The sequence below is a fragment of the Kryptolebias marmoratus genome, linkage group LG6 (assembly GCF_001649575.2).
Source record: "Kryptolebias marmoratus isolate JLee-2015 linkage group LG6, ASM164957v2, whole genome shotgun sequence".
NCBI classification, from domain to species: domain Eukaryota; kingdom Metazoa; phylum Chordata; class Actinopteri; order Cyprinodontiformes; family Rivulidae; genus Kryptolebias; species Kryptolebias marmoratus.
In genome coordinates, this window is record NC_051435.1 from 3,696,483 (window position 1) to 3,710,557 (window position 14,075).

Consider the following 14,075-nt stretch of genomic DNA (forward strand, 5'->3'; position numbering starts at 1 on the left):
ACAGCTGTAGTTTTTATTGTTACCAAGCCTCAAAGCTTTGTCTAAAGATGCTTTAATTCACTTTTTCTGCAGTCTGGTTATGAATAGCTGACATTTGATGCACAGGCTAATAAAACAGAATTACTTAAAGAAATGCATATTGTCCAACAACTTCATGCCAAAATGTGCAATCTGTTCGTGCTCAGAGTTGTTGGGAATGACTCTCAGCTATCACCACACCTACAAGTAGCTTAATATCTGAAAAAGTGACTGAATTGTAGACATTTGTGTTTTTGCTAAAGTCAGTAAGCTGTGGTGACCATGTTGAATCGAACTGACTCCAAAAATGTAATCAGCTGTAGATGAACATCGGATGATTACTTAAAATTTCATTAAAACCCATCCCGTGATTCATGCCTCACACACACACACACACACGTACGGGGAATTAAATTATCACCTGCCTGTTATGATGGCGGGCAATAATAAACTCCAGATGCAGACCTGACAGAGAACTATATCATCCTTAAGTTAATCATCTATTCTGTGTCAAATTATTAGACAATAGCTCCTTGGAAAACACTTTGTTGGTGCTAAAATAGATAAAGAAACCTTTTGTTTATGTGCATCTTTGCTGCCGAGTGCTTAAACTAAAGTTTCTTTGCAAAATTCTGTGTGAACATAACACTGTTTTATCCATTGATAAAACATATTGGTCAGTATTAAATAGCTTAACATGTTTAGGATAAACAAGAATATAAAATAAGATGGTTCAGTACACAAAGTACAAATAAATATGTTGACAGATCCAGTCTCACACATTACAAGATCCTTCTGATTGGAAACAAACTGTAGAAAGAGTGAGTGGTGGCTCAAGACTTTTGCACAAAATTCTATGGGATGTTTAGGTAAGAAAAAGCAGATTTATAACATGTCCCCTGTGATATTTATTTTGCAGCTTTTGTTTAAAAGGGCATTGTTTTTCTTGGTTGTTAACTCCTGTTAAAGCCCAATTGCCTCTGTGATGGATACAGACTTTTATTGAAAATGCCACAAAAGCTGCCAGCTGAATGACATTTTACATTTCTTAAATCTGTGCATTTATCTCAAACAAAACATGGAGATGTTTTATTATGATCACTTCTTTTTGTTGTTGAACCCAAATGATGTGGTAACGGTGGAAACAGGAGGGCTAGCTTGGAAAGAACTGCTCTGAAACAGAGCTGTTAAAACTCTGCTTTTCTCTTAATGAACCATTAAACCGTTTGCACAACGCACATGCAGAAGGTAACATGTTTAGAAGATGCATTATCCCTGTGCACCAGCAGATGATTGGCTCGAGGATAAAGGATTACTGGGCGGTCCATTAGTCCGTCCTGTGTTTCACCTCTGTGAGGACAGTCCTGCCCTTCTGATGTTCCACCCAGCTGGAACACATTTTCACACATTACCAAATTATCAGCACTTTTTAATGTAATCTGGCTCTGTGCTGCATCTACGGGGGCAACAATTTCTCTGCAGCCTCTCAGAGCCACCGCCTCCTCCCCGGGAACGGCGGGTAATATTTTTCAACCGAATAATCACATTTGTTATTCCAACAGTGTAGCTGCGGAAAATCAATATGAAATCAAATGAATATATCTTCTCCATCACCCCACCCAAACCCTGAAAGCGAACACCGAGACTCAGCCCTCCAGTGCCATCAGTCATCTGAAAAATCTCGACTTGCTCCGCTGCCAACAAACCATGTGGGGATATGAATGAGTAATGTTCCTCTGTACCTTAACAGCTATTTTCCTGAGTGCCCTTGAGCAAGTCACTTAACCTCCCACTGCTCCAGTGGAGCAACAAGAGATCAGCAAGAGATAAAAGCTATTTTTCTTTAAAAAAAAAAAACCTAACTCTGCAGTGTGACTATAACTGTTACAAATATTTGTTGTGAAATTATAAAATAGTCTCAAAGTTTTAGTTTTTTTTTCTGCTTGAAGTAAATATAAAATGTAAACTGAGTTATCTTCACTGTGACATTACAGCCCCCTCCATATTTAAACTAAAAAATTAAAAATTATTATTTGTGTCATCATGTTTCTATCAGCAAAATATCACAGGACAAATTGTAATAAAATTTCCAGAACATGTACAACTCATTAACCATTGGAGCCAACTTAAATCCAACTGAGCCTAGAAAACATGTTTTTATACAGTCAGTTTTAAAGATGTTGGGCTTAAATTTGGTGTGGTAGTAGCTGAGAGTCATTCACAACAGTCTGACAACAAGCAGATTAGAAAATATTTAGATTAAAAGTTTTGGCGTTAACCGTTTAGCGTACCGTGTGTCTGTTAGCAAAGTGTTTTATGAACAACTGGATGGATTTTAATAAAAGTTTCACAAAGTTATTTGATGTGCATCAATAGCTCAGTTCAGTTCAAGTTGGCTGCCGCAGCTAATCGACCTTAGCCAACACAAAAAATAGCTTTAACCCAGTCAATTTTAAAGATAATGATCTAAAATTTGATGTGGTAATAGCCAAGAGTCACACATACTCCGAGAGTGAGATCTTGTGATATCACATGAAACTGCACATAATGGTGTTTTCAAGGTTTGACCGAAATTGCTACAAATGTCATTTCTCAACATGAAATGATTTTAGTTTACGACTCTGGTGGATAATATACAATTCCTTAAAGAATGCTAGGCCTTTGATTTATTTATTGCATTCTTCAAAGTTGCCATGTTTTGCTTGCATAACACTCTTGGTGTTTTTTTTGTTTTGTTTTGTTTTTTTATCTCTGGCACATTGTCTTGAGGAAGCTCCCACATATGCTGCAATCTGGTTAGCTGCTTTTCTTCCACTCTGCAATCCAGCCTGGGATGAGTTCCCAGAAATAGTCTGAATGGTCCTCCAGAACTACCTGATCGGGGTTTAGATCAGCTAAGATGAGAACATCTGAAGCAGCGGTCCATCACTCTGCTTTACGCTCAGACAGCTCGTGCAGAGCTTGTAAGTGCATTTGGGACATTTTATTTCTTTAAAGGATGTAATCACGGTAAAAATTAGCACAACTATAGGCGGTGGCAAAGACCTTTTTTGGTGGTTTCTGCTTTAACGGAACTATCTAGATCTCAAAACCTCAAAGATGAGCATCAACTTGTCACCACAAGTTTTCCAACTCTGGATAAGTTGATGTTTATGTAAAATGAGTGAAAATGACAACAAAATCAGCACCGTGACTCAAAGAAAAATGCTTTTTAGATCAAGAAGGGCAGAACAGAAACACATTTATTTTATTTTGGTGGGCAGTAACATACAGTCTTACATTTTTAGCAGTAAATCGTGCTGTAAACAACCTTTGACCTCACTGACTATAACTACAAAGGCTTCAAAAGGCATGTTTTTATTTTTTTATGTTGTTATTGTTGTTTATGCTGTAAACGCCTCTGGCGATTCATCACATCTCACCACACAATTCTTCCTTTAGCCGGATCCAATCAGTGTTTTACAGATTTTTGTCCAAAGGTGCTTCCAGATCTTCGTCATGGTATTGACTTGTTTATGTTGCATTTCCTTTGATCAAATTGTCTGTGTATGAGTGTAAGTACATCTTTAACAGTAAAAAAACATATCAGTTCATGTTTAAAGCCTTAATATTACACAGAGCCTCTGACATTAGTAAATGTATCAACTGTTGTAACTAAATAAATACTTCGTGGAGTTGCCCTGTATGTGAGAAGGTGGTTTGGGTTTTGCATTGAAAGTTTCCATCTCTTCAACTGGCTGAGCCTTGGTTCATAACCTGACTTATAAAGTAGTTTTTAGTGATTAACTTTGATTCTAATCAATTAAAAAATGTTTTTTTTTTTCCCCAAGCAGACACTTTAGAAGACTATTCTAGGCTTCGTTTGGTTTTTTTGACTGTTCTTAAGTATCACAACTGGCATTTTTTGTTGCTATAAAACTGCTAACACTGTCGTTGGTACGTTTTTGTTTATCCACATGTGATGACCATGGGTGAAGGTTGAGAAGTAGACAGACCAGTAAACTGAGAGCTTTGTTTTTTGGCTCGGTTCTTTCTTCACCATGACAGGCCAGTCCAACGCCCTCATTCCTGCAGATGAAGCCCCGATCCATCAATGCATGTTCCGCTCCATCCCACTAACATTCTTCTGTGACTCAAGCAAGGAAATTGAAAACCCCCAAGAACATAGTGAGACATTCTGGGGACTCCCTCACAAAACCTGTTCACCAACTAGTTGCCAGCAATGGCAGCCCAGTGAAATACCACCTTTGAATGGCTGTCAGTGATTACTGTGGATGTAAAAACATGTCAGCTGAACATTTCTGCATGTTGCTGAAGATGTTGAACAGTATTTAAACTAAAAAAATAAATTTGTGGTACCTGCCCAGATTTGTGAATCTTAATAAGGCTTATTTTTGGATCCACAGTGTTTTTTTAATATATATATTGCCATAATTTGATATCCATGCCTCTCTTGCTCATCTCTCTTCCTCATTTTTCTTCTCCCTGCAGTGCAACAATGACTATGCCCCAGTGTGTGGCTCCAACAATAAGAACTATCAGAACGAGTGTTTCCTCCGCAGAGATGCCTGCAAGCAGCAGTCTGAAGTCCTCGTTATGTCAGAAGGACACTGTCCTGCTGGTACGTATGTTTACATCTCTACACCACAGACACCTTAATAAGCAAAACCTGCAGAAGAGCATGATACTGACACGCTAGTGTGGTAAACACTGAACAAATGCACAAACAAACTTGTTTGGACAGAAAATAATAAAAGAAAGAAGGCAACATTCCTGCTACCTCTGCATGGAAGCAGCTAATTGGATATTGAAAGCTAAGCTGCAAAAAATGAAATCCAATTCTAACTCTGTACAATATTCAGGCTTGCATGTTCAACTCTTTAGAATATAATTATGCTTCCAAGAGCTGGGATTCAGTGGTTATAGAGCACTGCTTTCCCTCAATGAAATTACAAAAGCTACACGATAGGGAACATCTATAGGTGACATGCAAACCGAATTTCCAAAGTTTATTATAACTAGCTTAACAAAAAAAAGTGACGCATCATTACCAAAGGAAAAATCTCTTCTTAAAACTCATAGTATCCTCACTTAATGCTGCTGCCAGGAGCTAAGTTCACGCATCCTGATTGTTTCATCTTGTTTTTTTTGAGATTTTTACCTTTTTAAAAAAATATTTCAGGAGCAAAATGTTCAAGTTTTCAGAATACTTCATTGAATGTCCTTTGACATCCGATTTGTAGCTCTAATTAACAAGGGTTTGCATATTTAAAAACAATTAAATATTTAACTTTTTCATGAGCATAAGCATGTTAGCATGAAGTCAAAGCAAAATGTTAGCATTGTAAAGCAGCTGTCTGGTATCAAAAACAGAGCAGCCAAAAAGTTTTAGTCACTAAAATAACTAACAACTGAATGAATAAATGAACAAATAAAACAGTGCCTATTTAAAATGTGGTCGAGGAAAAATAAATTATCAATGACCAAAACAAGAAAAGCTTTGAGTTTAACCAAAAGCATTAGTTTAATCAAATGGGACTAAAACTCATCTTTTAAATAAATAAAATCACCTCGTGTGGACAAATGCAACACCTCCCACATCAGAGCATGGTGGAGGTAGCATCATGTGTAGTTTATGTATTTATTAGGACCTGAGAGATTGGTCAGATATGAATGAATGGGAGTGCACTAAATTAAAATTCATATTTAAAAAAAAAAAGGGTTTTGTCGTTCCAAACGTCACACAGGGATTTGGCATTGGCATGAAAGTTCACCCTTCAAAGCAACACATGGGTGGTTTTTGGTACTCTGGGTTGGTTAGGACCATTTTGTTCTTGTTTTATTATATTATACTGATTAGTGCTAATTTTCCAATGAAAGAAAATCAGTGGTTTAATCCTCAACAGCCACCTTCACATGTAAAAGACCTAAAACTTTGCAGAACTTTAAATACTTTGTTTCTTTCTTTTTGAAGGACACCAGTCAAATTAATGTGTTTATTGGTCTTTCCACTTTTAGCTAGCCCGTGATATTTTCTTATTGGTTGCTTCAAGTCTGGTTAAGCTAATATATAATTTGTCGTTGATAATGAAAGAAGCACTGTTCCTTTTCCTACCAACCTTTCTGAGTATCCATTGTTATTGTATGTGCCTGTTCTCTTAATATCATCTAATGTTTAAATTTTTCCACTAGCTTTTACGAAAAGGATTTTACAGAATTATCAGTTCTAATTGGGCCCACCGGTTGCTGCTATAGTCGGGTGTTTAAGCTGCTGAGTGGGTGTCATCAGTTAGAAAAGGTCAGGCACTCCATTAGCCCTGTTGTGAAGAGCAGTAGCGCAGCATAAAGAATGTTGAGCTATTTTTCATCACACTTCATCAGCGTTTCTCCAATTCTAGTCTTCAGAAACCCGTGCCTTGCATGTTTTAGATGTTATCCTGGTTCATTATGTTCCATTCAAATGAGGGAGTTATCTCGATCTGCAGCGATGACCCATTCTTTTCAGTGGAGGTGTGCTGGGCAGAGAGTCAGAAGGACCGGAACCAAAGAAAACTCTTGTCTGCAGTCTGATCAAAGATAAAAGATTCTTATAGGTGTAAAATCTTGATTAAACAGAAAGCAATGGTTATATTTCCATTGCAGTATTCAATGCACAATGTTACCATGAACACATTTTTATTATCACCTGCAGGCGAAAGCTGGAAGATAATGTGTTTGCCAGTGTGTGCATGTTTGCTGTTGTTAGCAAAATACCACCTGAACTACACGGTAATCAACATAATCCAACATAAAAATGGCTGTAAATTTTACAGATACTGAGCTAAAGTTTGGTCTGGTCACAACACATACTCAGAACATGCCATAATGAGATTTTATATAAGATCAGGCTTTACCTTACTTTCAGGGTTTCACCAAAACGGCTAAAACTCTTATAATAAGATGATCTTAGTCTAAATCCTTGGTTTGAAAGATGGTGGGTTATATGCATTCCTTTGGTATTCATATTAACAAAAGGTACGCTAAAGACAACAGCTTTGTGTACACTGTATTAAATCAACAGGTGTTTTTGTCAGTTTTTCCCGTATTAGCCGTGTGTAAAATTTCTGTACACAAATAAAAGGTTTATTTTTATTTCCCTCTATGCTTATTTTTGGTTTAGTTTGTGTTAATCCTTAGATGACAAATTTAAAGGAGTAATCTTTTTCTGAAGTAAAAAAAAAAAGTGACGCCCACGGAGTAATTTACCAATTAGTGAGTCACGTTCTGAATAATGTACCGGAGTAAATCCACTGGCAAGGTGATGCTTGCAGATTTTATTTATTCTTTTAAGGCTCTGTGAATCACTGCTTAAGCCAATATGGGATGATGTTGAGCAGTCGCTGACTCAGTTAGCCTCACTGAGAAGCTGCCGGCATAAGTCCATTAAAGGTCCCCTTGAATGGGCCCAGCTCAGACCGGGGGTGTGGGGGGGGACACGTGGAGCAACAGTACCGGAGTAACAGCAGCATGTGTGTGTGCTGGAAAATGAGAGTGTACACAGTCACATGAAGCATCAAGCCTCTCTTTAAACTGCTTGTTTGTTGATTCTGTCCCATTGACGGCATGTGATGAGAGGAAGTCAGTGTGTGTGATATGAATTTCTGAGCTGTTCGGAGAAACATAAAGACCCCTTTCTTTCATACAACAAGTCGCACTTTTGAGAACACAATTCAGAAGTCGCACAAGGACGTTGTTGTCATGCAGGCGTTTGACAATTCCACAAAAGCAGTTGGAGAATACTCAGACATATACTTTAGTTTGGCAATAATTCACATCGAGGTCACGCACAAATGTGCAGTCTGTAGGAATGTAATACCAGGTACAGTGGTGAAAGGCCTTTTTTTAAAAAAAAAAAAAAACTGTAATTCATAACAAAATTACCTTTTCCTGACTCTCATGCAGAATTGTGTTGGCAATAATTCTGCTTGCTGAATCCTTCCATCCCTCTTAAATGACTTCAAGCAATTCCAGTGAAGTTTACAGTTACTTTCAGATAATAAAAAGAAATAAATTGTAAAAAAAATTGATAAAAAATGAAAAAAAATCAAAGGCAAAGTTTATTTTGATTACACGTGGTGCTGTCATTAATGTGTGGAAATATAAGTGAAATGGACTCTTGACAGTGTTACATTTCTCTGGATCTTTGGTATTTAACCATGGCTGTGGGAATTAGGGGTGCGGAGGGTGCTGCAGCATTCCCTGATGGGTGCGAGAGAACATGCATGTTCAAAAACATACTTTAAAATAAATAAAAGACGATATTAGTGCAGCATATTTTTAATATTTCAGAAAATAAGTGAAAAGTAGAAAACTGGCAACTAAAAACTACAAATAGCGCAGGAAGGCAATTATAGATCGAGGTTTCTGAAGCAGATTTCAAAAAGTACAATCGTTTTGAAGGAAATGAAAAGCTGCGTGTAAATCTAAAGAGGGAAAACAATGTGAATAGTTAAATATTTTGAAAAGTATAAAAGCCAGAAAACCCAAAAGTCATCGCTGAAATCTCCTAAATGAATTGAACATTTTGAAGCACAGAAGATGCATATGTAAAAATAAAAAAACCCAACATGAAAACAACCGTCTGCATGCTGAAGCAGCTTTGATCCAATCAGAATTGAAGCTGTGCTGCACTAGCAGACGTTGTGAAGGTGCTCCTGACGCCGGAGTCCAAAGGATCTCATCACTGAGACGCCCCTGCCTGTGTGGGAGCCGGCTTACATAACTTACACGCAGCAAGCAGTTTATGTGGAGACGGGTGGTGGGCAGATACTCCTGCAACGTTTCAGCACTACCGTTTCGCACCTTTTTTCCTTTAGTTGATACTCATGGCTAAATTAGCATAAAAGGTGTGAAAACTGTTATTAATACTGGCTGCATGAGTTAGCACCACTGTTTTACTGTATGTTCCCTGGCACAAAACAGATTTTTTATTTTTTTATGATGTGTTCAGGCTCTGGCTGTCCTCCTTTCCATGTTCTAAAATCCCATTAGCAGGAAGAGTGCACAGTATAATAGACAGGTGTCAGCTCACCTGTGTCCAGTACCTTTGCAGAGGTGACTGATAATATGAAACAAAGTCTGTTGTTGGATACTTTGAAAAAAATGTTGCCCAAAATTTTTGCCTCAGATTTTTTTTCAACATATCTGGAAAACTACTGAAGTAAACTCTTTCAGAATTGTCTCTCCAGGCTTACAGTCCATTTTAGAATTGATTTTAAACTTTAATTGTTCACTTTTAAAGCTCTTAATGGTCTTGCCCCACCTGATTTAGCAGATCTAGTAGCTTTCCGTGAGTATGAGAGGACCTCAACTAATACATCTTTACAGTTTCTCCATGAGTCGAAATACAAACAAACATTTATTATTCAGGAAGGATTTTAATACCTAGTGGCACTCTGGCATTTTTGCATTGTTTTATTGATTGTGTTTAACTTTCATATTGTGAAGCACATTTGGCTGTTGTAAAGGGCTCTAGAAATAAATGTTGATTGATTAATTGATGGATTTTCGAGGTTTAACCAAAATGCTTATGACTCACCAAAAGTGTTTCATGTTTAACTTCAATAAAGGCAAAAAAGCAGACGTAATTTTTTTTAGAGACAAACAAATATATCATCCTGAAATAAATTGGATCTTAACGTTTCATGTGACCTGATGAATGAAACTTTAATATTTACACTTTTCAGATTTCTGTCTCTTTAGCTGCTCAGTGTGTCACTGTTTCCCGTCCTGCGCTGTCACAGTATTCGGTTCAGTGAAGCTTTATGGCTGAAAAGAGCCATCTGCTCCTGCTGGAAACAACACTGACGAGCTCAGTTAGATGAACAGAACAGAACAAAAGACGCTGAGCTAAAAGAAGCAAAAATCACACCGACAAGCTGAGCACTGTTCAGTTAACTGATAAAGACTGTGCCATAGTGGCATAAAGTCATTTATTAAGGATCAGAGGAGTTGGGACGAGGGTAGGATGAGACGACCTGAGGCCCTCAGATAAGGTGTGCGGGTAGCCTCGGGACAAAATTCAAAACGGGAGTCAAGTTTCTTGAGTTTTCACCTCTATGACCCCAAGTATCCTTTAATAATCTGGAAAGAAAGAAAAAAGGAAGGGTGTGTTGGGCATTGGGTCTGATGATTGAGGCATCCAGAAAAGGTCTGGACACATTTATACAATATATCAAACTTAAGACCAAAAATGTTCAACTCTGAGGCAGTTAACGAAAATTAATAAGATTAATCTGATCATCTGAGTTCAGGTTTGTGTGGTTTTTGAGTGGTGGGAGCATTAGTGTGAGAAAAGTAGCTGCAGTTGGTCCAATTCCAGTTTTAGCAACAATATCTGTGTAACGTAGGTTAACTGATGGGTGTCATGGTCTGTGACTATAGTTAAGTCAACTTGTTCTCCAGTTGGGTTGTTTTGACTTATACATTTGTCACTATGAAGCTCCTGCTTTATGTTTACTTAATATTAGCATTCCTTTCCTGTTATTTTCTTTTTAAATCCGACAACCCCTTATTTATTGTCTTCCTATCTATTTCACACTTCAGTTCTGGGATTGATTGCCAACCAGCTGTTTTTCATTTGTCATTTACTCCTTTTGAAAAAAAAACAGTCCCTTGTTTTCAGTGGTCTGTTGTCAGATCCTTATCACCATCATTCCTGGTTGTGATTCTCTTCAGTTTTGTTTAGTTAATAAATTATGTCCTTCTTAACCACTCACGTTGCTGCATTTAGATTTTACCTCCCCACATTCAGGTTTTATTCATGAACATGTTTCTTCCAAAATGGTGTGAGCCCATTTCCAGAAGACATTGCCTGGAATAATTGCTTTGAAATTGTAAAAGTTGTTTAGGGATAATGAAACATTGTTTTCATACATGGACTGCCCACCACCAAGTCCAGATCTCAACTCCATCAAGATTTTGGGGGTGTCCTGTGAAAACTTAATACAGGAGTCCTACTCTTTTTGTTAGTTTTAGTTAGAAGCTAGCTTAAAAAGTGAAGCTTTTAATATTCTGGGTTATATATGTTCCAGCTCTCAGAAATGAGGTATAAATCTTAGGGAAGAAAAAAAAGATCCTGGTTACAAACAGCTGAAATGAGCTGCTTCTGTACGGTGGTTGGACTCAGCCTTGGAGATAAGGTGAGAATCTCCATCATTCTCCAGCATCGAAAGGAGTTAGTTCATATATCTGATTAAAATGCCTCCTGGGTGTCTTCCTCTGGAGGTTGTCAAGGCTTGTCCCACTGGGAGGACACCCAGAACCTGCTGGAGTGAAAGGAAATGCTCTCTGGCCTGGGATCAGCAGCAGATCCCCCCAGAGGAGATGGAGATTGTTTCTCATTACTTCCACAACCTAACATCGGATAAGAAGAAAAAGAATGGCTTAATGGATGCAATCTGGTTCCTCATTTTATAAATGTTATCTTTAATTATAATGATGCATCAAAATAAGATATAAAGCATGGTCATTAGATGTGTTGACATAATTTTCTTTGTTTCCATCAAGAAAGACCTGCACTAGATTTATAGTTTGAAGTTTAAGATTATTTTTTAATTCTACTGTAAATCAACATGCTCATGAGTGACCCATCTTATGTCTTCTTATGACTGGCACCCAGCATCGTCCTTTAGATACTTCATGTTCTGTCAGCAAACCTCTTCCAATCTGCCAAGGCCAAGAGAGCAGACGCTGGAGTCTGCTGTTCCTCCAAACAGTAAACAAATGGCCTGCTGAGGTGTCACTTTCATACTAAGTGATGACTCCGAGGCATATACAACCATGATTGCCTTTTATTTTTTGATTAGTAACTGCTACAGAAAAAGAGAATGCCTTCGGAGGCACACATTCTGCAGGTTTTGACATTTAATAAAGTAGAAACCTTTAATGTACCAAAGAAAAAAGACAAATTCACACTTCATGTACCAATTTATTCCAAGTTTTATTAACTTGCAGCAACAGACGTGAAAGTTCAGATTTAAAAGTCAGTGAACAGACGAGCTCCAGCCAGTGAAAGATAATTAGCACAGGATAGCATGGCTGTCCTAACACACAGAGTGCTACCCCAGCGCACTGAGGAACAGTTAAGCTTTAGCTTAGCGAAGCAAAACAAACCTCGCAGTCTTTTCTTCTTTCCCCCAAAGGGGAGAATTAAGCTAAAGCAAGCACTAGCATGGCATTTTCTAATTCACTTTATGGAGAGAAGAGCACAACTTTAAGGAAGCCGTTGCATGGAAACGTGACACAGACTGTAAATGAAAAGTTGTTAAAATGCCGTGTTTGATCACTGCTTTGTTTGGCTTTAATGTCCGACTGCTGCCAGATGACAGGAACCACATGTTTGGTTGATGGAAGGAGCTCTTTGTGGGTTTCAGTGACTATCAGTGAAATAATATCACTTTAATCTAACAAATTAGTGATCAATACTCTCGGTGTACAAGAAAAGGCCTTGTCATTTCCAATTAGTTTAATCATCTCTCTGGATATTGTACTTTTCTACTGATAATCTAATACTTTATTGATTGACTTTATGGATCACAAGAGATTGTATTGCTTGGCGCTGTACTCTGAGGTCAGAGTTTAGCTTAACAGCGAAGACTCAAGGTTTGAGTTTCAACAATGTTTGTTAAAACATCTGAAAACATTTTTCTCTTTAATTTATTTGCAATAAGTGACAAAAGGCCAAAGGAATGTACAGTAATAGACAAAAGTTGTTAGAAATTTCTGTGCTTTTCATATACAGAGAAGAAAATAAGGCCGAATTTAAACCACAAACAGGACATTTTTTGGTTAAAAGTATTTGGAAAGATGTAATATATGAAATAAAATAGTTTGCAAACTTAACTCAAATGAGTTGTGGCTTAAAAGATAGATACAGGTCAGTATTTGGATGCCTTTTTGCCTCGCTGAATCAAGTCCACTTCAAGCTGTCAGGTCAGTAAGATGGTAAAAGCTCCCCCTGAGTCGTGTCATCTGCCCCTGTGGTCACCAGATTAAAACCCAGAGTGTCCTGCTGAGCTGAAAATGTTCCTGTGAAGTTCGACTTTGATGTAACATCATTTCAAAGGTGGGAAACACTTTGGGGAAAGCAGATTCATGCTTGGATTTCAGTTTTGTAAATGGAAAAGCCAACTATCACAAAATGTGTAAAGTTTGAGGATTTTTTTCTTGCATATGCAGCACATTTTCTGTGCCCACAGCAGCATTTCAGCTGAATTTTGATGCTTTATTCTTTCATTTCTTTGCTCTTTTTTGATCCTTCAGTTTGCAATTTTGCTAATGAGCTAATGATTATTCTGCTGAAAGGTTCAGCTTTAAAACTTTTGAATAATAGCCTCACATTATCTTTAAAAACACTCTGATGTTAACGTTTTAATTAACACCTCTTGAGGTGCACAGTGTCTGAACCTAAAACCTTTTAGTTCCACCACCATGTCTCACAGCTGGTTTGAGCTTTTCCAACAAATAAGGACACGTCCACATGGAAACACTGCCTTTCTAAAACGGTCTTTTAATTTGCCGTTTTTAAAAACATCCTTGTGGACATGGCACAGTTTTTAGAAACACAAACAGAAAATGACCCAAACGCTGCAGACGTACCAAAGTGTAAATACAAGAAGTAAAAGACAAGGATGGTGACTACAGAAGCAAAAAAAAAATCTTTATTTTTTCGGGCTGTCAACATAATGGAACTTCTCCTTTGTGTTAAATTAAACTAATATTGACTGGGAATCACGTCACTCCAAATATGCTGACATAATGGATGATTTCAGGCAGAGTATCCTGCAAGGGACGGTTGGAGGTACAAGTTTCACTCACAGGGTTCAAACACTCTGGTGTTTTTCACTGAATTATTGAAGTTATACAATAAATGAAGGTTTTGCTGTATTTAAACAGCTGGCATCTGCAACACAAAGACAAGCATGTAATCTGTCGTTATTCTTAGATTTTCATGCTTGGAGTTGTAGGTTAGATTAGATGATTAGATGTGGGACTATGACTTTGTTTGCCGAAGGTTG

The 14,075-nt window shown here is 37.6% G+C and overlaps 1 protein-coding gene across 1 annotated transcript in view; it reads left to right on the forward strand.

The window, feature by feature from the left end:
- The window catches only part of tmeff2a (transmembrane protein with EGF-like and two follistatin-like domains 2a), a 131,090-nt gene that overhangs the window by 40,195 nt on the left and 76,820 nt on the right, over window positions 1-14,075 (forward strand). Inside the window, exon 3 of the mRNA XM_017430399.3 lies at window positions 4,510-4,639. Within this exon, the coding sequence (XP_017285888.1) occupies window positions 4,510-4,639 (130 nt within the window). The remainder of the gene's footprint in view (window positions 1-4,509; window positions 4,640-14,075) is intronic.